The 24,429-nt window shown below is 40.6% G+C and overlaps 1 protein-coding gene across 4 annotated transcripts in view; it reads left to right on the top strand.

Moving 5' to 3' along the window:
- The window catches only part of efr3a (EFR3 homolog A (S. cerevisiae)), a 264,071-nt gene that overhangs the window by 84,031 nt on the left and 155,611 nt on the right, over positions 1-24,429 (top strand). For all 4 annotated transcript variants that reach the window (XM_078540592.1, XM_078540593.1, XM_078540590.1 and 1 more), the window contains 3 exons: positions 2,626-2,702; positions 16,599-16,726; positions 22,658-22,808. In XM_078540592.1, the coding sequence (XP_078396718.1) occupies positions 2,626-2,702; positions 16,599-16,726; positions 22,658-22,808 (356 nt within the window). The remainder of the gene's footprint in view (positions 1-2,625; positions 2,703-16,598; positions 16,727-22,657; positions 22,809-24,429) is intronic.

Raw genomic sequence — 24,429 nt, 5'->3', positions numbered from 1 at the left:
TGAAGGAAGGCTGTAGTAAAATCTTGCTAAGTCCCCTGTTGTGCATTGACACCTGCAACAAAGAGGTTGATGATGACCTCATTTAACACATCTGTGGTGCCACGAATGGGATTGTGGGGATGAGAACTCGTGGAGTGATGGTCTTTGAATTCCACAAGTAAATGTTCCCCTTCTTCATAGCCTTCCTTCTGATTTGTTCCTTCTATGTGTTTGTGCTTTCATTAAATGGCTTCATCTAAGATCTAAGATACTCGAAGTGGAATTTTACTTCATGCTGCAGAATATCTGTTTGATCCAGCTACACAAACCAGTGAATGTTGCTTGAATTATTCATCCACATTAAATGGATCAGATAAATGAGATTGCCCCAGTTGATTTTAAGTAACACAATTTCAATTCATTCGCTCTTGCAGATCACTTAAACGAAAAGTCAGTTTCTCTATAACTTGGATAAGCAAAAGGCTTTTGGGCATTTCTAAACAGTATATCACAAACAATTTCTGTCTTATTCTTTGCACAAACATGACTTATTTTCAAGATGTTATGAAAATATTTTTTACTCGGGGGTTACACTTTCGTTGGAATTTTGTTTCCTCATTTTGTCAGGATTCCTTTCCATAATGTAGATTTTCCTGGCTATAACCTGACAGCTGTGATAGACCCATAGGCCTGAATCTTCTGGTCGGCATGCGGGGGCAGGCTAAACTCACCAACGCGTAAAATGACGCACGGTGACGTCGGGCATGCATCCCGATGTCACCGCATGACATTCAGACCTTCAGTTTGGCGGACGCGCACTGGAGTCGGCTACATGCATGTCGAACTGTCAAAGGCCTATTAAGGCCATTTAAATAGCAATTAAAAGAATTACCATAACTGCCCGTCCAACCTTAAGGATGAAGGGCAGGTGAAAAGCCAAGGCGGCCTTCGCATTTATCATGAAATCTCATCCACAGGCAGGATGTGGTTTCATGAAGGCTTTATAAATCAAATGAAAATTTTTATTAAAAATCAGTGACATGTCCCAGCTCATATGACACTGTCACATGAGGGGACATGTCTGAATATTTTTATTTCAAATAATAATCAAACGAATCTCCCTGAGGCAGCTTTGTGCATCAGAGAGATTTCTGCCCTCTTTCACGCGTGTTTGACTCTCCCTCCTCCCCATCGCCCGTACAGGGAGCGCTCAGCATTTCTGGGTACACGTCTCGCTGGGCAAGCCTTAATTGACCTGCCCATGTAAAATGGCGGCGCGCAGCCGATCGCGGGCGGCGATTGGCTCCGCGCCCGCTCCGCTCGCCCCCCCCCCCCGGACGGGGAGAAAATTCTCCCCGTAGAGCCAGCTCTTTGAAAGAATTGTCCAATTTACTCCCATGCTCTAGCATTTTCCTCATAACACTACAAATTAACCCCTTTTCAAGTACATGTCCAATTCCCTTTTGAAATTTCCTATAATCTGTTTCCAGCACCCTTTCAGGTAGTGCATTCCAGATCTTAATAATGCTCCAAAAAAAAATCTCCCAATTTCCCTTGTAGTTATTCAGCCAATTATTTTAAACCTATGATCTCTAGTTACTGACCCACTTGCCAGAGGAAACTGTTTTACCATATTTGTTTTATCAAAGCGCTCCCCCCCACCCCCCTATAATTTTGAATATCTGTTTAGATCTCCTCTTAATCTTGTCTGCTTAAAGAAGAACAATCTCAGCTTCTCCAATCTCTTCACAAAACTGAAATCCCTTATCCCTGGTATCATCCTGGTAAGCCTCCTCTGTACCCTCTCCGAGGCTTTGACAACCTTCCTAAATTGTGTGCTCAGAATTGTACAAAACTGCAGCACAGGCATAACCAGAGATTTGTAAAAGTTTGACTTGTTTTCAGTCAATGCCACTCTCAAATTACTGAAATTGGCTCTTTTTTCCAATTGGATATTTTCACCTTTTGATTTTTATATGTCCCGTTCCATACTTAACTTAATTAGATCATGATCACAATTACTTAAATGTTCCCCTACTGCAACACACTCCACTTGTCCTACATCATTCCCTAGCATTGGATCTAGTGCTGCTTCCTTTGTCATTGGGTTAGGAACATTGAACCCTATGGTATGCTGTCCCTCTAGAATTGTGATATTATTGATCAATACTCTAACCCTGCTGTACCACCCCCTCTAACCCAACACCACCACCGCCTAATCTCAATCCCTTCCTTGGGCCTAACCTCAATCCCTTCCCTGTCTTTCCTCAATATATTGGAGCCAGAAATGTTTAGTTCCCATTCCAGCTTGTGTTTAAGCCGGGTCTCCTTTATAGACACTAAATCATAACCCCATGTGGCAACTTGTAGCTTGTCAACCTTATTTAAAACATTCCTGTCATCAACATGCATGCATTCTAACACCATGCTGGTCTGTTATGCTTATTTTCCTACCTAATTCCTGCTCTGTCTACACTTTTTTGTTCTGTTTCTGTTTATTACTTTGTTTTCTATGTACCTCGTCTGTTCTCTGCTGCTGCTGTGTCTTGGTGTGTCGTCCCCCCCGCCCCCACCCCCACTAGTTCAATTATTAGTAGTTAGCAATTAATAGTTAGTAATTAGTTAGTACATTTTGTTGTTTTGCAGGAATATGTGGCTGCTGTGGTGCCTTCCGCCCACGATACAAACGCCTGGTAGATAATATCTTTCCTGAAGATCCAAAGGTAAGTGAATAATGTAATAAAACTCTCAGTTCTGTTGTTTTTAAGTGGAAATGTTTAAATCTCCTGTTTCAGTTGAACTTCATGGAGTTGCAAGTACCATAATATTCAAAACAAATTAACTGAATTTGATCTACTTTTCCTCAAGCAGGACTAATTTGGTCGATGTTGAGCATATCTTTTTATTTTAAGTGATTATCTCTAGGATCATTCAATGTTGTGGGCTTGATATATTAGTCAACATGGCCCAATATACTTCAGCCCCAGCATTATAGGCTATTACCGGCGGCTGCTACTTTTGGTTCAGATTGGCACATCCAAGCTTGAAATCAGCACCTGGATTTTGAAAAATGGCTCATATTCTTTGAGCAGTACAGATGAACCTTGTCTTCCTTTGTAGGGAAGTGGCTCTCATACCTGGAGAGTTAGTGAGAGAAGTGTTCATGATGGTGGGAAAATGAAATCTCTGTATTTTTCTTTGATTATTCATTCACGGGATGTGGGCTTCGCTGGCTGGCCAGCATTTATTGCCCGTCCCTTAGTTGCCCTTGAAAAGATGGTGGTGAGCTGCCTTCTTGAACTGCTGCAGTCCATATGGTGTAGGTATGCCCACAGTGCTGATACAGAGTCGCAGGATTTTCACCCAGAGACAGTGAAGGAATGACGATATATTTCCAAGTCAGGATGGTGAGTGACTTGGAGGGGAACTTCCAGGTGGTGGTGTTCCATTCTATCTGCCGCCCTTGTCCTTCTAGGTGGTAGTGGTTGTGGGTTTGGAAGGTGCTGCCTAAGGAGCCTTGATGAATTCCTGCAGTGCATCTTGTAGATGGTACACACTGCTGCTATTGTGCGTCAGTGGTAGAGGGAGTGAATGTGGATGTGGTGCCAATCAAGTGGACTGATTTGTTCTGGACGGTGTCAAGCTTCTTGAGTGTTGTGGGAGTTGCACTCATATAAGCAACCAGGTAGCAATGACCATCATTACACTTTCCCAAAATGTTTGAAGCAGTTCATTGACCTATTGATATTGCTCCTGCTGCGATGTTGCAGCATGATTGGTGTTGATTGTGACGTATTTCGACAAGAAAAATAAAACAAACTGTACATTGCATTACACCTTGACGTTCAATGGCATTGCCATCACTGAATCCCCCACTATCAACATCCTTGGGGTTACCATTGACCAGAAACTGAACTAGACCAGCCATATAAATACTGTGGCTACAAGAAGAGGTCAGAGGCTCAGAATCCTGTGGTGAGTAACTCACCACCTGACTCCCCAAAGCCTGTCCACCATCTACAAGGCACAAGTCAGGAGTGTGATGGAATACTGTCCACTTGCCTGGATGAGCGCAGCTCCAACAACATGCAGGAAGCTTGACACCATCCAGGACAATGCAACCTCCTTGATTGGCACCTCATCCACAAACATTCACTCCTCCCTCCACCGGCGCAGTGGTAGCAGTGTGTACCATCTACAAGATGTACTGCAGGAATTCACCAAGGCTCCTTAGACAGCACCTTCCAAACCCACGACAACTACCATCTAGAAGGGTAAGGGCAGCAGACACATGGGAACACCACCTCCTGGGGCAGGATTTTCCGCTCAGTGTACGGATACATGCCCGAGCGTGAAATTGTGCGTGATGACATTGGGCGAGCGTCCTGACGTTATCGTGCATTCACGCAATATTTCGGTTGGCGGGCACGTGTGAGAGTCGGCAGTGCGCCCGCTGACAATTAAGAGGCCTATTAAGGCATTAATTATTTAATTAACCACTATTTTTCACTGCTCGTTACAGCAAGGCTGCCTTTGGATTTTTGAGGAAACCTCATCCAAGGGTGGGATAAGCTTTCAGATAATTTAAAAAATAAATAAAAATGTTTGGAAAGAATTTTCATCAACCTGTTTAGGAAAGTGATTCTTATGCGTGAAAATCTTTTCCAGGATTTTAAAACCTTTATTTAAGGGTTTAAAAATCTTCAGCTCCCTGAAGCAGCTCTCTGCCTTCAGGGAGCTTTATTGCGTGCTCTCCCGCGCCTGTACTGACTTCAGCGCTTGCCCTCCTCTCACCCCCACCCCGGCAGCACTGAGCCTTTCAGCACATGTTTCATGCTGGCTGGCCGCCAATGTGAAATTGCAGTCGGGGGCCGATCATGGGTGGCAGGCTGTTTCCCGACCACGCCCAGGCCCGCCTGCTGCACTCGCCCGACGACAAAATCCTGCCCCTGGAAGTTCCCCTCCATGCCACTCACCTTGGAAATAAATTACCATTCCTTCACTGCCACTGGCTCAAAATCCTGGAGATCCCTCCCTGACACCACCGTTGCAATGAATAAAAAAAATACTGCTTCTGGGTGATTGGATCTGAATTTCAGTGGCTTTAAGCTGCCATCCTGAAGTGATCTTTTTGTTTATCTTCTCTATATGATGGTTGCCCCCAGATGACTTTCTTGCATTGCATTGTTGAATATGAACTCATTCACTGCTAGAGATGAAATTTGTCACTGACACTATTTGGTCCATAGATTGCAGCATGACTTTCAGTAGTAAAGAAGTAGCTGGGTGGGGGAGAGAGATCAAAACACAAGACCAATTGGAGAGCAATACTTAGTTTGCACTGAGTAACTCGATTGCTGTCTTGCTTCAAGATGTTTAGAGAAATTGTGCAAAAGCTGCCTTACTCGGATGTACTTTTTGATTTCACATTCACTGGTATTAACTCAGTATGGTACTCGAATTAATTGTATTGCTGAAAAAGGGTCATGCTTTTGAAGCTCTTTATCTTGCACTCATCAGGACAGACCCAAGAATGCCAAATTTTTAAAGTAACAACAGTTTATACTGCATGAGAAAAGGGGTGCTGATTGGTTGGCAAGTCAGCTCTGGTCGAGCGACCAATGCACCAGAGAGCTATTGTCCACCTTGCTTTTGTTTATTTGAGAAAGGTGCAAAGGCCCTAAAGAGCAAATTTCGGAGTTTCAATTTCTACACCATGTATCAAGATCTATCCTGTGTTCAGTCACACCGCCACGAATGGCCATAAATGTTAAGCAATTTCAATAAATCTCAAAAGGTATTTGCTTTTAACCAATGAGCTACATCAGGAAAACCAAAATAAATCAAGGACCTCTGCAGCAAGAGAAAAGATATTGGGCAAGAGGACATTTCAATGGTAAGCTAAAGTAGACAATGGAGGGATTTATTGATGAGGTAAGGATTTCAAATTTATTGCAGTAGGGGATGAAGATCCAGTGTAAGTTAGCGAAGATGGAGATAATGGGTGAATGTGATTTAACACATGATCAAAAGTAGAATAATCTTGATACGTGGTGTAGCGACCTTGGCAGTGTATTGTCAGTTAGGAGGTTTGTGCATTGGACCTATGCACTCTGGAAACTGCATTGAGATCTTCCATCTATGTGTGGACTCTTACAACCCCAGGAGATATTTTTAGTATCTAACCATCTAGCTCACAACCCCTCCTTCTGCCTGCCCCTACTGTTATTTTTTTTTAGATTAGACTTCTGGGGATTAATTTCCAAAGATTATGTTCAACTGTTGGGAGTACCTCTTGCTTAGTTTTTGGCTAAGAATGAGGAGGAAATAGAAAACCGTGCAAAACATTTGTTGCCCTCTTGTCAATGCCTTATGTGCAATGAAGGTCATCCATGGCTCAGTAAAACATGCCTCTTTCGTGCTACATCTAAGAATTTTCCATTCAGTTCCATGTGTGATTTACCACCAGGAATTTTATAGGGGTTAATACTTCATGAACAGTCATTTTGGGTGCTAAATTATAACTACTGCAGTTGTGTACAGGTTAGGTTAGTAAGTTAGGATGCTGCATTCTGGAAACCCACAATGTTCATCAATAAAGGATGAGAGAAGATGCTTACCATCATTTCACTCAGCAACATTTGTGAACAGTGACCAGTGAGTGCCATTTGAAATGGTCTGTTCAATGTGTAGGATACTACTTGGGCTGATTTCAATCATATAGAATCATAAAATAGTTACATCACAGAAGCTTTTCAGCCCACGAAGCCCATACCAGTTCTCTGCAAAAGAAATTCAGTTAGTCCCACTTCCCTGCCTTTTCCCAGTAGCCAAGCATTTTTTTTCCTTCAAGTACCTTTAATTCCCCTTTGACAGCCACAATTGTATCTGCCTTCACAATACACTCAGGCAGTGCATTCCAGATCATAACCACTTGCTTTGTTAAATAAGTTTTATTTCATGTCACCTTTGGCTGTTCTGTCACTCACCTTAAGCCAATGTCCCCTGGTTCTTGACTTTCTGTAAATGGGAACAGTTTTTCTCTCCACTCTGTCCAGACCCAACATGCTTTTGATGACCTCTAACAAATTTCCTCTCAACTTTCTCTTCTTGGATTATAACAACCCCAGCATCTCCAATGTATCCATGTAACTGAAGTCCATCATCCCAGGAACCATTCTCGTAACTCTTTTCTGCATCATCTCTAAAGCTTTCACATCCATCCTAAAGTGCAGTGACCAGAAGTGGACCCAAGAGCCAAGTTGTGACCAGACCAATGCTTTATAAAAGTTTATTATAACTTACTTGCTTTTGTACTCTCTGCTCTATTTGTAAAGCCCAAGATTCCACATACATTTTTAACTGCTTTCTCAACTTGCCTTGCCACTGTCAATGATTTCAATCTGTACATATGCCCCTAAGTCACCTCTGTTCCTGCACTCCCTTTACAATTGTACCCTTCAGTTTATATTACCCCTCTTCATTCTTCTTAACAAAACGTGTCACCTTGTAATTCTCTGCATTAAATTTCAACTGTTGCTTGTTCACCCGTTCCACCAGTGTCTACGTTCTCTTAAAGAATATCGCTAGACTCTTCGCAGTTCACAATGCTTCCAAGTTTTGTCAGCTGGAAATTTCAAAATTGTGCCTTGTACACCGAAGTCTAATGTATTAATATAGATCAAGATCAGCTCTGATTTGGTTGCCCTACCTCCCCCCCCCCCGGCCCACATACGACTGCATCTAGACTGTACCTTAACCATTGCCTCTTTTAAAGGCATTGTTCGATTCCATTTTTGCCTGTCAATCTTTGACTCTCATCTACTTGGGCCAGATCTGTTCTCAACCTCCTGAAATTGGCCCCCCTCCAATTAGTGTTTTTACTCTAGATTGTTCCTTTTCTTCTTTCATATCTAATCTGAATCTTATGCTTTAATAAGTGTTCCTTAAAGTTCCCCTACTGACCACTTGATTTCTTAAAACCAGATCTATCAAGACCTCCTTCCTGGTTGGGCCAGAAACATGCTGATCAAGAAGATTCTCCTGACCATGCTTCAGAAATTCTACTTCTCCTCTTTACACTAGTATTTTCCTAGGCTATATGAGGATAATTAAAGTCCCCCATTATCATTACTCTGTAGTTACTGAACCTCACTGATATTTCTGTGTAAATTTGCTCCTTTATATCCTTCCCACTTTTTGGTGACCTATAGAATAGACCCAGTAGTGCCATGACACCCCTATTGTTTCTTAACTCTAGCCATGTAGATTCTGACCTTGACTGTTCCAGGTTTCTCCAGCACTGTTATATTCTCTTTATTCAATAGCTCTACCCTTTCTCCTTCTGTTACTTCCCTATCTACCCTGAACATCTTTTATCCAGGAAAGCTCATGCTCAATGGTTCCCTTTTTGGAGCCAGGCCTCTGTTGTCACCACATCATATTCTCGTGTGGTTGTTTGCAGCTGCAGATCACCAACCTGGTTTACCAAGTTTTCTGCATTTACATACACACATTGTAAACCTAATTTAGACATATTGCATTCCCTCTTAGCCTGACCCCATCTACTTTGTTACCATTTTTTATTTTGGTGCTATCTGTCCCTTCCAATTATTTGTACATCTTGTTTCTCCTTTCTAATGATACATTCTGTTCCAATCCTCTTGCTAAATTAGTTTAACCCTCGCCAACAGCACTAGCAAATCTCCCTGCGAGGACATTGGCCCCAGATCTGTTGAAGTGCAACCATTCCGTACAGGTGCCACCTTCCCTGGAACTGGTCCCGCTGCCCCAGGAATCTAAAACCCACCCCCTCTACCATCTATCCAACCACTCATTCACCTACTCTACCCACCTATTTCTGTATTCTCAAGCACGTGGCAATGAGCACAATCCAGAGATTACATTTTGATGTCCTACTTATTAATCTCTTTCCTAGGTCCCTAAAATCTGCTGACAGGACCTAATGCTGCTTTCTACCTGTCATTGGTACTGATATGGACCGTAGCCTCTAGTTGTTCAAACTACCACTTCCAAATGTTCTGCAGCTGCTGAGTAACATCCAGGACTCTGGCAAAATGGAAGTAACATTCCATCCTGAAGTCAGGTCTGTGACCACTGAAGTACCTGTCTGTTCCCCTAACTATTGAATCCTTTATCACTGATGGATTCTCAATCATCCTCCTCCCCCCCACCCACAGTACAGCTGAGCCAAACATGGTCCTGTGCTTTTGGCTCTAGCTGCACTCCACAGAGGAATCATCACCCTCACTATTTTGAATACTGGATAGAGAGCAAGATGCACAGGGGACTCCACTATATCCTCCTTGTCTGTCTGTTGGTCACCCATTCCCTCCCTGCCTGTGTTAAAGTCACTGTGCATACGTAGAGGAAAGGATGAATCAGAAGCCAGTCTTTTCTTTAATCCAGGTTTATTCCCAAGACTACAGAGTAAAGGCACTAATTCTTCTTGTTTTCCCCTACACCCAGTGTGAACTGGTTTTTATATACTTGCAATAATTCCCTAATCTTTTCCCAATTGGTTGCAGCTACTGTCAATTATAAACTTAAAGCATGCACTCCATTGCAGCAAGATTCCATCATTAACAGCCTGTACACTTAAGCTGCGGAATGACTACCTCCAAAAACACCTTGTGGATGCACCACAGTGATGCCAGCTGGCGCTTGAGGTCTGAAACTCTTGTCCAGGACAAAAGCGTCTTTTCCAAATGGTACAGAATGTGTATTCAAGGGCACGAAGGTACCCGTACCTCCATTAATTAGACTAACTAAACTTATTAAAATAATACTTGAGACTTAAAACCTTAAGATTTAATACTTAAAACTTCACCCTTTTTAAACCCAGTTTAATTATTTAGTTCCTTATCTTAAGTCCTTAATGTAGTACAAGGATGTTTGGGTTAATGTGGGACTGGGGAAACAGTACACCCACAGTATGATGTAGAGAGACACATGACAATGGACAGGAGACAAAATGGTGTGGAGGGAATCTGAGAGAACTTGGCTAGCACCTAGATAGGGCTGTACCTTGGAAATATATATATAGTTATGGGTTAATAATAAACGTTTATGTTGAACCACACAAGCCTCTAGACCCTTTAATGAGACACCAAACAACCTTATAACATGGTGGCAGCAGGAGAAGGACCCCCAAATCCCAGCACAGCTAACGAACCCATACCTCAAAGAAGCTGGAGAAGGAACCCAGAATCTCAAGGTATTAAAGACTAAAGAATCTGAAACCTGACCTGAGCAAAGTGCCCCTGATTTGAAGACACAGCTGGAGATCACCTAAAAAGAAACTCCATTGCAGACATGGAGGATGAAGGGCAGAAGCAAAATCCACTGTACAGCTAAAGGCCTCCACCAGAGCACATGGAGGACTATTACCAAACCTGAGAGAATTCAGAGCCAAAGGACCTAGCCAGATCAAAAGAAAAGTGAGCAAAATTTTTTTTAAAAAGGCTGAACTTACCTTTTAAAAATAACCCGGGCACTAATCAGACAGATTGTTTAACTGGCACAGATGAAGGAATGCTGCAGCTGGCTCCGAAGTTGGCACCATAGCACTTAACAGCTGAAACCGAATGATTGAAACAAAACTTTTAAAATAGCAGCAAGAGCCTAAAAGTGCCTTCCTATTGAGTTTTTAAGCATAATAAATAAACAAACCATTTAGGTCAGGTACTTGAAGATTTCTTGCAGAATTGATTAGTTAAAGAATCGGGCCCGTGATTGCAGTGGGAGCCTACCGAAACCCACCAGGTACGGGAAGAAATGAGAACGGTTGCTGCCCCGCCATTTTGAAAGATAAAGAATTAAAGCTGTAATCCCCTGTTCTTAAAATGGCCATGGGTAGTAAATTAAAACTGCCAGATCAGTTTGAGTTAATGCAGGTGCCTAACCAGGTGCAAAATTGGGTGTTATGGAGAACATTTTTAAATTACAGAAGTAAATCAGGATTAAATAGGAAACCAGAGGAAGTGCAAGTTAGTACATTCTTGTATTTATTTGGTGAATTTGCCGACATTGTAATCATAAATCAAGGTATAGATGAATCCTCAACCACATTTAGTGAGATATTAAAAGCCTTTGACCAGTATTTTAAACTCCAAGTTTGTGGTGAGCACACAGCTTAAAAGGTATAAAACATCCCCAATAAGGCACCGAAAGTGCAAGGAGACCCCAGGGGGAGGGAGACAATACTCAACCAAAACACAAGATGGTCATAAACCATGTCAGTGCAATGAAATGCACGAACCGAAGAGTTTAGTACAGAGGAAAGGAGAGGCTGAGAAGTAGTTGAAAGGCTTAAAAGAGCTTTTTGAAAATGCTGACACAGTACCCAAACTGCAGCAGCAAGTGTCGGTACGGAGCAAGCATATGGCTGTGAATGCAGGAACTTTACCTGATGTATCCTAAAAGCAACAAAACCTGCAAAAAGAAAATGAAGCTAATCTATAGGAAAACGTTTCTATCAAAGCAGAGTTGGAAGAACTCAACCAGAGGCACAGCCAGGCACAACAGCAGGCAGAAGAGGTACTCAAAGAAGTTACTGCCCTGAAAGATTCTTTGAAGAATCGATATGTAGCCCTGGAAAAACACAAGTTAAAAAAGATGTTGCATACTACTTCAGTGTGTTGCCTTCTCACTATTGATAGTTCCAACACAGTTTTTTCTGAAGTGCAACATGTGTCGGCAAGAGGTCAACAAGAAAATACACAGTTGAAAGAACGGCTAATCATCCTCCAAGATCAAATGCAAAAAGGGGTACATAGCCCTTCAGCAGCAAGAAGACTCTCTTGAATAGCAGAACAGAAGAGCAGCAGAAATAAAGTCTAGGAAACTCAGTTAAATTACAAAACTCAAGATGAAGCAATTGAGTTTTTCAAAGATAAAGAGAACCTGTTGAAATGCCTTCACCTTCCTTGTACAAGGATCTCTTGGGCCAAAGTTTGTTCCTGTGTAAAATTACAAAGAGAAGCAAAATGAATTTAATGTTGCTCTGAACGATCTGAAGAACCAATTGGCAGAGAAGACTTAGCAATATTCAATATTCCAGGAGAAAGGCAAGAGATTCAAGAAAGACTTAAAAACTGAAGAACCAACTGAATGGAAAAGAGAGGAGGCATTGAAAGGCAAAGCCACAGAGCTTTCTAAGCTGCGAGTGGACACCGAAGCCATGAGTAGCATGGTTACAGAACTTAAATAAGTTGATGTTTCAGAGACAGACTTGTCCAACAGTGAATCAAAACAAGGACAAGAACAAAGCTCTGCTGCAGGTGGAGGAAAAGGAGACAAATAAGATCAGAAGATGTAAATCCCAGTGCTGAAGATCAAGGAACTAGAAGGAAAAGCACTAGATGCCTCAAACTTATTGAGAACCATCAAGTTGTTGAAAAATGACATGGCTGAAATGAAAATCGGGAACCTAGAATGTCAAGAAAAAGTTGAACAGTTGCAAGAGAAAGTAGAAGTTCCCACAGGAGCGTGAAGCATTTGAAACAACCAGCGGAAGTAAAATTTTAAAATGTGAGCTTGAAGGAGAGCACAGAGGAATTAGGCTCTGCTAAGGTAAAACTGTTTAGTGCAGAGAACCAACTTTCACTTATGAAAGATGAATTTGCTAATGAAAAATTAGAACTTGCCGAACTTCACGAACTTCAAGTATCAGAAGTATCTATTAAAGCTTGAAAAATGCCTGGAACAGGAAGAGGAATTACAGAAGAATCAGAACAGTTGGTTGAATGCAGGATTAACAACCAAAACTGATGAAACGTTGGAACTTCATCATGAAGGGACAATGAAATTCTTGAACTTCGATCCAACCTGAAAAACATGAAAGATGAGATGCACAGTATGAAAGAGCAAATCCAGACTTTAAGAAACAGATTGAGGATCTAATGAGCGAATTGGAAAAACTAAGGAACAGTCAGTGACCATGGAGGAGAGATTCCATGAGGAACTGAATATCCGGATGAAGATGTTAAGCTTGCATAAGGATTCCGCAGATAAATCTGAAATAAAGACAACTGAACTCACCAAAATGAACTGAATGAAAAGATGAATGAGCTTGAAAAAGAACTTTAAAATAGGAGACTAAACAAATATTTGAGTGAAACTGTGAAACAAATGGAAATTAAGGTTTTTTTTTTGGTAAGTCAACTTCTAGGATGAGCATGGCATACCCCCCGGAAAAAAGAAAACCTGAGTCCACTCTATGAGCAAACAGAGCGAACGTTTCCTCTGGAAGGAGCAGGATAAGCAAATGGTATCTGACCACAGAAGGCGGGTGGTTTATAAAAAGAAACCCAACACCAAGGAACACAAAAGGCGAATCAGAAGAAGACACCCAAGTACCAGAAATAGAATACTACGTTATGGCACAGTCGATGGTAAATGCTGAGCTGCTCAAATCCCAAAGTGAAACTTGAAATAACTGTGACAACTGTTTTCCAATTCTTATATATTTTGAGATACATGCCTTGAATTCAGTAGAAATAAGGCCACCAAGTCTTTTAGTTTTTTTTACAAAACTAAATTAAGCATTTATTAATAGAAGAAATGATTTTAGCACATACATGGGTCTACAAATTACTAATATGATAACTTCTAACTCCCCTCATTAATCTAACTCCCAGTTACACCTCTGTTAAGGCAACAGTAAAACCCAGATTTAAAGAGACCCAGGCAAAGCGCATACCCTGGACAGTCGAATTCAAAGTGAGCTTTTCTCAGCTTCAGTTCCATGTAGATAGCAGCTTGAGGCTTAGATGCTGGAGGCTTTTCACACTTGTGTGAACATCCTTCTTTCCTTCATACAGCCTTCTCTCCTTCATATGTATTTTCCCCTTTGAATGCAAATTCCCATTGTTTCACTGTCTTTGGACTTTATCTCTCTAATAATAAAATCTATCATAGCACCAATTTTACCAGCAATCTTTGGGAAAAATAAACACACTGTGTTTCTTAACTTCTACTGGCTAGGTGAAGCATTTCACCCCCTCTTTTGAATTCAAGCTAGTCTGGTTTATTTAAAAATGCAAATATTCCCTTTGCACTTCACATTCTAAAACTTGCCCCATGTTTACCTATTTGACATTTCAAACCTAGCTTATCTTCTGATACATCAAAGCCTTCAGACCAGCTGCCTTTAATTCAATTAAGTTTTTCTCGCACACACACCATAGACACAGACCCCACTATTACTCTACAATAAGTTCTAAATAACATTGAAAATTATTATACTTTTCTGATAACTACAATTTCATCTCAAAACCAAAAAATCAGCCCAAAGCAACTGAGATTACCATTCCTCTGAATGGGAAGGGAACAAGATCTGGAAGAGTCATAAAGCCTCCAGACCACCTGAATTTATGAAGTCAAAGATTTGAGCGGGGAAAGGAGTAACATGTAAAGAAAGACTGTACTGTTTGTGTTGACTAAAGACTTGGTAGGGGCAGCGATGCTGTAGCATAATGATGCTCGGGTTAGAAAGAGTTTAATGTGGGACTGAGGAAACAGTACGTTGTAGAGACACACATAACTGTAGATAGGCACCAGAATGGTGCAGGGAAAGTCTGAGAGAAGTCCAAATGATGATAGCACCTAGATAGGGTTATATTTTGGAGATATGTATATAGTTATGGGTTAACAATAAATGATTTATGTTGAACCACACAAGCCTCCAGATCTTTTAGTGAGACACCAAACAACTTTACGGCACTTACTCAATACTTACCCTTGATCACAAGCTAGTCCCCTTGGGCTCAGTTCCTGTTCCTTGGTTGTGACACCACTTGTTTACCTTTTCTGTCAGTTGTTTTATCATGCTCTCTGTGCCTGCACTGTCTTTGTGATCTTTGTATCTTCCATGGTGCACTCTGCCCCAAGAATTGCTTTAATTGGCCTTTTTCTTTGACATATATGTTTGATTTAAAATCTCTGTTTTTAATCAGTCTGAGAAATAGAGTACTGGAATGCCACCAGTAGGATCATGCAGGCTGAGTGCGAAATGTATGTCAACAGGGATGTTTCCTGCACGTGGGTTTCGGTTGATGCAGAAAATTATCTTTTTTGTACAACTTTGCTTCTAATCAGATTGATTCCTCCATTTACATGTGTTACTAAATGAGGTACCGCCTAATGGTCAAAGCGTTGACAGTAGTACTAGTCTGCACCCGCTCTAAGCTGCCTACCCTGAGAAAGAAATTTCTTATGTCACATTTGTGAAGCTTGAACTCTACTGTTGGAGTTTTATTCTTAAATATTGCTAGATTTCAGTTGATTTAGGGAGGTCAAACAGTTACAGGGATTACACAATAAATGGGAATACACTAAGAGGGGTAGATGAAGTGAGAGATCTTGGCATACAAGTACACAGGTCCCTGAAGGCAGCAGTTCAAGTAGACAAGGTTGTAAAGAAGGCATATGGAATGCTCTCCTTCATTGGCAGAGGTATAGAATATAAAAGTAAGGATATAATGTTGGAATTGTACAAAACACTGGTGAGGCCACAACTGGAGTATTGTGTGCAGTTCTGGTCACCACATTACAGGAAGGACATAATAGCTCTGGAGAGAGTGCAGAGGAGGTATACAAGAATGTTGCCAGGGTTAGAAAAGTGTAGCAACGAGGAGAGATTGGATAGGTTGGAGTTATTTTCCTTAGAACAAAGAAGGCTGAGAGAGGACTTGATTGAGGTGTACAAAATTATGAGGGGAATAGATAGAGTGGACAGGATAAAATTGTTTCCCTTGGTGGAGAATTCTGGAACCAGGGACATAAATTCAAGATAATTGGCAGAAGGTGTAGGGGGTACATGAGGAAGAACTTTTTTACGCAGAGGGTAGTGGGTGTCTGGAATTCGCTGCCCAAGTTGGTGGTAGAGGCAAAAACTCTAAACTCTTTTAAAAAGTACCTGGATCTGCACCTTAAGCGCTGTAAGCTGCAGGGTGTAGGAAGGTGGGATTAGAAAGGTCACCTGGGTGTCCTCGGGCTGGCATGGACAAGATGGGCCGAATAGCCTCCTTCTGTGCTGTAACTTTTCTATGATTCTATTATAATGCCCTAAGGTGGCTATCTTCAATGGGTTAACCACATTGATTTTGCTGAATTGCACTAATAGCTGTGCAGTCAATCTGTGCAGAATTGTAGATAAAGTTGTCAGTTTTTACCTGGTCACAGGATAAAATGCAAGTAAGGTTTTTAGCCTAATTTTCATGTTTGAAACTTGCAAAATAAATAGACCTGAATGACATAAGAACTTGGTATACTATTGTAATTTAAAGGTATTTATGGTGCCGACAATAAATAATGTTGGTTTAAGAATGGTAATCTACAAGGTTGATTTTATTTCAGGTTTGCGTGTTTTATCAATCAAGACTATAGCGGACTGATTCTATATTTGGGAATGCTTGGTGGAGACACCACTTCCCAAAATGGATGAGTGTTACGTTCCCTTGAGCATTAAAAGCATTTTTAATGAATTTAGCTTTGGGTGAAATGCATAACACCAAATCAGCATCTGGTTTAAAGAATAAACAGCAAACTTTTTTTTAAAGTCACTTATTGAATCAATCCATTTTTTTTTTTATCAGGATGGTCTTGTGAAAGCTGACATGGAGAAGTTGACCTTCTATGCAGTCTCTGCTCCAGACAAACTAGATCGAATAGGGAAATATCTTGCGGAACGGCTTAGCCGGGATGTTGTCAGGCATAGATATGGGTAGGTAATTTTATTGCTTAAAAAGTGTGATAATTGATTTTAATAAAAATATCAGTAATATTATTCAATAAAAAATATTTTTTTTAAAGTCAGTAGCTTTTAAAAAATTACTCAATATATACCGAGAGAAATAAATTGGTGTGGGCAACCACAAAAGGTATAGTTGTTGAGGATGTGGAATCTCAGATTTTCAGTACTCAGCTGGGTAAAAGACCTGCTTTGCGGTGTGATGCATTGTGTCTCAGTGGCTTCAGACAGTGTAAGAAAAAATGTTGAGGCGGTGAATTTTCAAACCCTCGTTTTTGAGATTAAATCCTGTTAAGATTTTCTCATTCCCTGATTACAGCATCTTTCCAATTAGTCGCTTGGTACAGAATTTGTATATTGCTGAAAAAAAGAGACATGCTGTCAAAGCTTTTATTCTTCCACACATTAGGGCAGAATCACAAGAATTCTAAATTTCAAAGGGAACAATAATTTATACTGCAGAAGAAAAATGTACTGATTTGCTTGGCAAGTGGACTCCGGTAGAGGCATTGCCATGGAGAATGCACTAGGGAACAGTTTTCCCCAAGCTTTTGTTTAGATGAAAAAGGCACAAAGACATGTCCAGGATTTGTGCCTTTTTCAACTAAACAAACCTAACCTGCACCTCCCCATTCCTGGAACCATTCTGGTAAATCTTCTCTGTACCCTGCCAAGGACCCTCACATCTTTCCTAAAGTGTGGTGACCGGAACTGGATGCAAAACACTATTTGGGGCCTAACCAGAGCTTTATAAAGGTTCTACATAACTTCCCTGCTTTTGTACTCATTACCTCTATTAAATAATCAAGAATATCCTATGCTTTGCTATCCACTCTCGCGATATGTCCTGCCATCTTCAAAAATTGATACACATGCACCTTCAAGTCCCTCTGTTTCTGCAGACTTTTTAGAATTTATTGCCTTTCTCTATCCCCTCGGCCAAAATGCATTACCTCACACTTGTCTGTGTTAAATTCCGTTTGCCACTTGTCTGCCCATTCTGCTAGCCTATCTATGTAATGTAACAGTAGCTTCATTATCTCACTGTTTGCTTCCAACTTGGAGGAGTAGTATCGGCAAATTTTGAAATCTTACTCCATTTTCCAAGATGCAAGTCATTTATGTATAGCAAAAAAAAGCAGCAGTCCTGGCACTGACTGTTGGGAGACTTCACTGTTTTTTGGACTGGAGGGTGGTAAACAACCATCTACCACAACTCTCTGCTTTCTGTCATTAAGCCAATTTTTAAAAATCCAATTGCGCAATGGCCCTTCTAGTCCATAAGCCTCAATTTTGTTAATCAGCCTTTTCTCTGGTATTTGTCAGGCGCCTTCTTAAAAACATGCTCTTCATTCCCTTCATCAACCTTCTATGTTACTTAACCAAAAAGATCAATTAAATTAGTTACACATGATCTGCTTTTTACAAATCCATGCTGGATCTCCTTAATTAATTCAGATCTTTCCAATTGCCTGTTGATTTTTTTTTCCCCACCTGATTATGGATTCCAAAACCTTATCCACCACTGATAAACTAACTGGCCTGTGGTTGCTAGAACTGTCCTTGCACCCCTTCTTGAATAAGAGTGTCATATTTGCCACATTCCAATCCTATTGCACCTCCCCATAGCTCTGGAAGATTGAAAGATTAAGGCAAGCCCTTTGCTATCTCCACCCCCATTTGCTTTAGCAACCAGGGATGCAAGCCATTGAGACCAGGTGACTTATCTACCCTTAGCATAGCCAGCTTTTCCAGTATCATCTCCTTTCCAATTTTCACCCCAACTGCTTCCATCAATATTTTGCTGGATTCCTCTTCCTTAGTAAACACAATATAAAGAAGTCAATAAGTATTCTAGGCTTCCTCCATGCCTGTAAGCATATATCAGCCTCTTTATCCCCTGATAAGACCCACTCTACCTGTTTACTATCTATTTGCTGGTAGAAGATTTTTGTGTTCCCCTTTATGCTGATTGCCACTCTATTCTCATACTCTCTTTGCTCTTCACCTCCCCTCCCAACCTGTTGCATTTGACCTGGTTCTCACTTGAAGAATTCAGCTAACCTGCATCATATATACTCTTTGTTTTGTTTCACCTTAATCTCTATCTCCCTTGTCATCTAAGGAGCTCTGTTTTTGGCTCTTGTCAGTCTCTGGTTTGATTTTATCCTGGCTAGATCCCTTATTATCACATTAAAATTAGTCCTTTTCTAATTTAGAAGTTGAATATTGCTGAAAAGAGAGACCCATTGCTGAAGCTTTTTGTCTTATTCTAGCTCTTTCTTTAAATTGTCCGGGAGCTTGGAGGACCTATAGTTCCCCGTTGCTCTCTCCATTGCTGTGCCTCAGCCAATCAGAGTCAACTTGCCAACCAGTTTACACCATTTTCTCCTGTGGTTCAAATTGTTGTAAATGTATTAAATTTGGCATTCTTGCATTTGTCCTGATGGGTCCAATGACAACATGTCTCTCATTTCAGCAATATTCAGGTTCTCTACTACCAAGAAACAATTTAGAAATTCTATGAAATTGTTCCTTGCTCTTCTCCATTGCTAATCTAAACCTTATGATGATCACCCTTACCCAAATGTTCTTCCACAGTCATTTGGCCCACTTGGCCCACCTCATTTGACGTATGTTCAGGGGAATTTTCTTGATCAGTGTGCCTCCCAGTGAGCAACAAGGCATTGCCGGATCTGGTTCTGGGGAATGAGGTGGTTCAACTGCCAATAGAGAAACATTTGGGGAACAGTGAGCATTGTATCATAAGGAAAAAGCTATGGAAAAAGGACAAGGAGCAATCTAGAGTAAAAATACTTAATTAGAAGAGGGCCAATTTCAGTGGCCAGAGAATACATCTGGCCCAGGTAAATTGGATTCAAAGATTGGCAAGCAAAACTGTAACAGAGTAACGGACTGCCTTCAAAGGTGAGATGGTTTGGCTACAGTTGAGGTGCGTTCATAAATGGGGGAAAGGAATGGCCTGGATGCTGAAAGAGGTCGAGAGTAAGATGAAGCGGAAAATGGATGTTTATGATGGGTGTCAGGTTGATAATCCGAGTGAGAACCAGGCTGCATATAGAAAGTTCAGAGACAAAGCGAAAAAGGATATAGGAGAGGCAAAGAGAGAATATGAGAAGAGACTGGCAGATAACATACAAGTGAATCCAAAAGCCGCCTATAGGGATATAAAGAGATGGCTAGTAACAGGAGGGGTGGGGGCGATTAGGGAACCAGCAAGCATGGCTGAGGTACTAAATGAGTACTTTACATCTGTCTCTACCAAGGAAAATTATGCTGCTAAAGTCAGAGTGAAAGAGGAGATAGTTCAGGTACTGGATGGGCTAAATTGATTTTTTTTTTTAAAAAGTGGCATTAGAAAGGCTGTTTATGCTTAAAATTGATAAGTTATTGCGACTGTATCAGATGCATCTGAGGATACTGAAGGAAGCAAGGGGTAAAAATATGGCTGCACTCACCTTTCAATTCTCCAATCTTCCAATCCTCCTTAGATACAGGGATAGTGCCAAGAGGACTGAAGAATTGCAAATAGGCCAGCTACAGGCTAATCAGTTTAACTTGGGTGGTGGGAAAACTTTTATCAATGATAATTTGGAATTACATTAATAGTCACTTGGACAAGTGTGGATTGATTAAGAAAGCTAGCAGTGATTTGTTTAAGACAAATCTTGCTTGACAAGCTTGATTGAATTTTTTGATGAAGCAACAGAGAGGGTTAATGAGGTTTAATGTGATTGATGTACATTGGACTTCAAAAGACTTTTCATTAAGTGCCACATAATAGGCTTACCATCAAAGTTGAAGCCCATAGATAAAAGGGGCAGTGGCAGCTGGGTAAAATTTTGCCCTGAGCGACAGGAAACAAAGCAGAGGTGAACAATTGTTTTTTGGACTGGAGGAAGGTGTATCGTGGGGCTTCCCCAGGGATTGGTACTAGGGCCACTGCTGTCCTTGATATGTATTAATGATCTTGACTTGGGCCCACACAACATAATATCAAAAATTACAGATGATACAAAACAGAAGTATTGTGAACTGGGAGGGGGATAGTGATAGACTTCAAGAGGACATAGGCTAATGGGCAGACCGGTGATTGATGAAATTCCATGCAGAAAAGTGAGAAGTGATTCATTTTGGTAGTAAAAACAAGGAAAGGTAATATAAATTAAGGGTGCAACTCTAAGGAGGGTGCAGGAATGGAGAGACCTAGGGGTATATGTGCAGATATCATTGAAAGTGATAGGGCAGGTTGAGAAACCGATTAAAAAGGCATATGGGATCCTGATTTTTATAAGTAGAGGCATAGAGTACAAAAGCAAGGATGTTCTGATGAACTTTTATAAAACACAGGTTCAGCTTCAACTGGAGCATTGTGTCCAATTCTGGGCAATATAATTTAGGAAGGATGTGGAGACTATAGAAAAGATCTACGAGAATGGTTCCAGATGAGAGATTTCAGTTACATGGATAGACTGGAGAAGTTGAGATTGTTCTCCTTAGAGAACGTTAAGGGGAAATTTGAAAGGTGTTCAAAACCATGAGGGGTCTAGAGAGAGAAACTGTTCATATTAGGAGGCTTGAGAGCCAGAGGACACCAATATAAAGTGAATAGCAACATGACTGGCGATGAGAAAAAAAAATATTCAGTGAATGGTTATGATCTGGGTGTGGTGGAGGCACATGATCATGGTTTTCAAAGTGCAATTTGATGAGCACCTGAAGTGAGAGAATTATTAAGGCTGTGGTTAAAGGCATGGGGAATGGGACTAGTGAATTTGCATGACTGGCCAAATGTCGGCCTTCTGTGTTGTAACTGTTCTATGCTTCTGTTTGATATTTTGGTGTATTTGAATATTTCAGTGGCCCCATTGTTTCCTTTTTTAAAATACCTTTTTGAGTATATCGATGGAAGTCATCAAACGTTTTGGTTTAATCTGTTTTAGCTCTTTTGATATTTCTTAATCTGACCCCTTGTTTTTATGTTGGTCTTGGTCCATGTGCTACAATTTAGAAACATTTGGTTTTTACCCTCTTTCTCTAATATTCCCATTTGATGACCATGAACTTATGCCCTAATCCAAAAGCAAAATACTGCGGATGCAGGAAATCTGAAATAAAAATTGAAAATGCTGGAGATACTACTTGGGTCAAGCAACGTTTGTGGACAGAGATATAGAGTTAATGTTTGAGATTGATGACCTTTCATCTGGAATTTTTCAGAAAGAAATGGCCCTTCGCCTTTGACAATTCCCAGGTTGCTGGCCTGAAACAGCTCAGTTCATTTAGACACATTTTTGTTTTTTTCCCTTGTCCCATTACCCTTTTGTCTTGTACCATTTGTTGTGCTGTTTAATATTTCCTGCCATCCACAGTACCACAGGTCTTCCCTTTTCTCCCCGCCAACGTTCCCTCCCCACCACCATCTTCCCAAGCTCTGTATTTGCTTAAAATTCGTTATATCTCTAACTTTTCCCAGTTTTGATGAAAGGTTACTGACTGGAAACATTGTTTCCTGTTGCAAAGATACCGCCTGACCTGAGAATTTCCAGCATTTTCTGCTGTTATGCCCCTCCAGTTTTTGGTCAGATAACAGTTCTCTATTGACCTTATGTAAATAAAATACAGTTGTGAATGTAAGATTTGTTCTTAATTTTCCTTGCCTCTGATGAGGAAAAATCACTCCTTTCTCTATAGCATCTCTACATAATTAAAGCTTCTCATCCCTGATATTGGAGAATCTTTCTTCCACCTTTTTCATGCCCTTGACGTCTTTCCTAAAGTAAGACAGCCAAAACTGGACAAAATTCGGGTGGGGTGGGTGAGAAAGGGGGGAAAAAAGAAGTCTGATATATGTAATGAAGTTGGTCCATTTGTTGTCTGTAGGTATGTTTTCATTGCGATGGAGGCACTGGACCAGCTTTTGATGGCTTGTCATTCCCAAAGCATTAATCTCTTTGTTGAAAGCTTCCTTCAAATGGTGGCCAAACTATTGGAGTCCGGAGAGCCTGAGCTTCAAATTCTTGGCTCCAATTCGGTAAGTATTGTGAGCAGGCATGTTTATTTAAATTGGATGTGGATCGTGGGTTACTCATGCAGTTCAGCTCATTTTTTAGTAGCAGCTAAAATATCTATTGTAGAAATTGTTGAAGATGGTGATGAAACCATCATATTAAAGTATTTGCAGTGTTTTTATATAAGCTTTTGTGAAACTCATTGTGCCAAATCGTCATTTTATTCCATATCAATGGAACACATGTCTACCTAATTGACAAATTTCAGAGCCTGATTCAGGTGCATCTATTTCATGGTTCCAATGTTACCAGCTGTGCCTTGTTTAGAGTGCTTATTTTCTGTGCTTTGTAGACAGAACATGTACACACATTGCACCCGTTTCGGCTAAACAAAATAGGTGACAGCCATTCACTGACTCATTCCCCAGGGCAATGCCTTGACCAATCAGGGTCAAACTGCCTAGTTTAAATGTCAAACAATGCTTGGCAGTTAACTGTCAGTCACCATTTCTGTTGCATTCTCCTTGGCAATGCCTCTACCAATCCAAGTCCACTTGCCAACCAATCAGCACTCTTCACATATAGTAAAAACTTGCTTTCCCCTTATATTGGTATTCTTGCAGTATCCTGATGAGTGCAAGATGAAAAGCTTCGACATGTCTTCTTTTTCAGCAATACTCCATATAACTAACTTGCAAACAATGCAATGCTCTGAGATCGTGATTTTCTCACTTTTATATTGGGTCTTCAACAGGGAAAAAAAACTGATATGCTGTCAGGATTTCCAATTGCCTAAAGGAAAATATTGCAGAAAATATTTTTTAGGCGGCAGCTTTGTTAGTCATAAGGAATAGAAGAATTTGGAAAGCCATTGCTAGATGTAGCCTGATAACGGGAAGCTTCTTGGAATTTCTTTACAGTCTGTTTTGAGGCCCAAAAAATCCCATATTGGCTTCAGGCCATTACATCTATTATTATAGAATCATAACCAAAAGCTCTGTGAGCTACCTGTCTTCCTACCAATGCTTGCTATTTTCATGGAGATATGACAGGCCTTCTATATTTCTCAGAACTTCACATTTGCTGTATAGAAATATGTTTTTGTTACTGAAGTATTGATTACTTAAATCTTGAGATTTTGGGGATTAATGTTTCAAAATTTTGATTACAAAAAGTTCTTGTGTATTTAAATAAAATAAAATCTGTACTGCTTTAATTTTTTGTATAGCTGTAGCACTGTTTATTGTTGGATCATTAAAAGGAATTTGGTAGATAACCTTTTGAAAATTGTAATTTATTACTTTTTTATTACCTCCCTTTTTATTACGAAAGCTGAAGCTCCACTATCGGCAAGCTGAGCAGGATTTTACATGAGAATCATTTAAAGCCTTGTCTGACGGTAAACGTAAACTGAATAGACTGTTGCCTGTTGCAAGGGATGCTATCTTTTTCTAATAAAGCAGTCTTCAAGACTGGCAATGAAAGTGGAAGGTCATAACCTAATTATTTCGACCAACAGATGAATAATGAGCCTTGTACAAATCACAGGCTTTATAAACAGGCATTTAATGCCAGCTGTCGGTGTAAAAGGGGAACTGGAGATTCTGAGAAAGTGCTGATTATTACGTCTCTACTGCTAGGGCT

The sequence above is a fragment of the Cetorhinus maximus genome, chromosome 4 (assembly GCF_964194155.1).
Source record: "Cetorhinus maximus chromosome 4, sCetMax3.hap1.1, whole genome shotgun sequence".
In the NCBI taxonomy this organism is placed as follows: Eukaryota; Metazoa; Chordata; class Chondrichthyes; order Lamniformes; family Cetorhinidae; genus Cetorhinus; species Cetorhinus maximus.
This window is presented reverse-complemented; position numbering and strand designations above follow the sequence as displayed.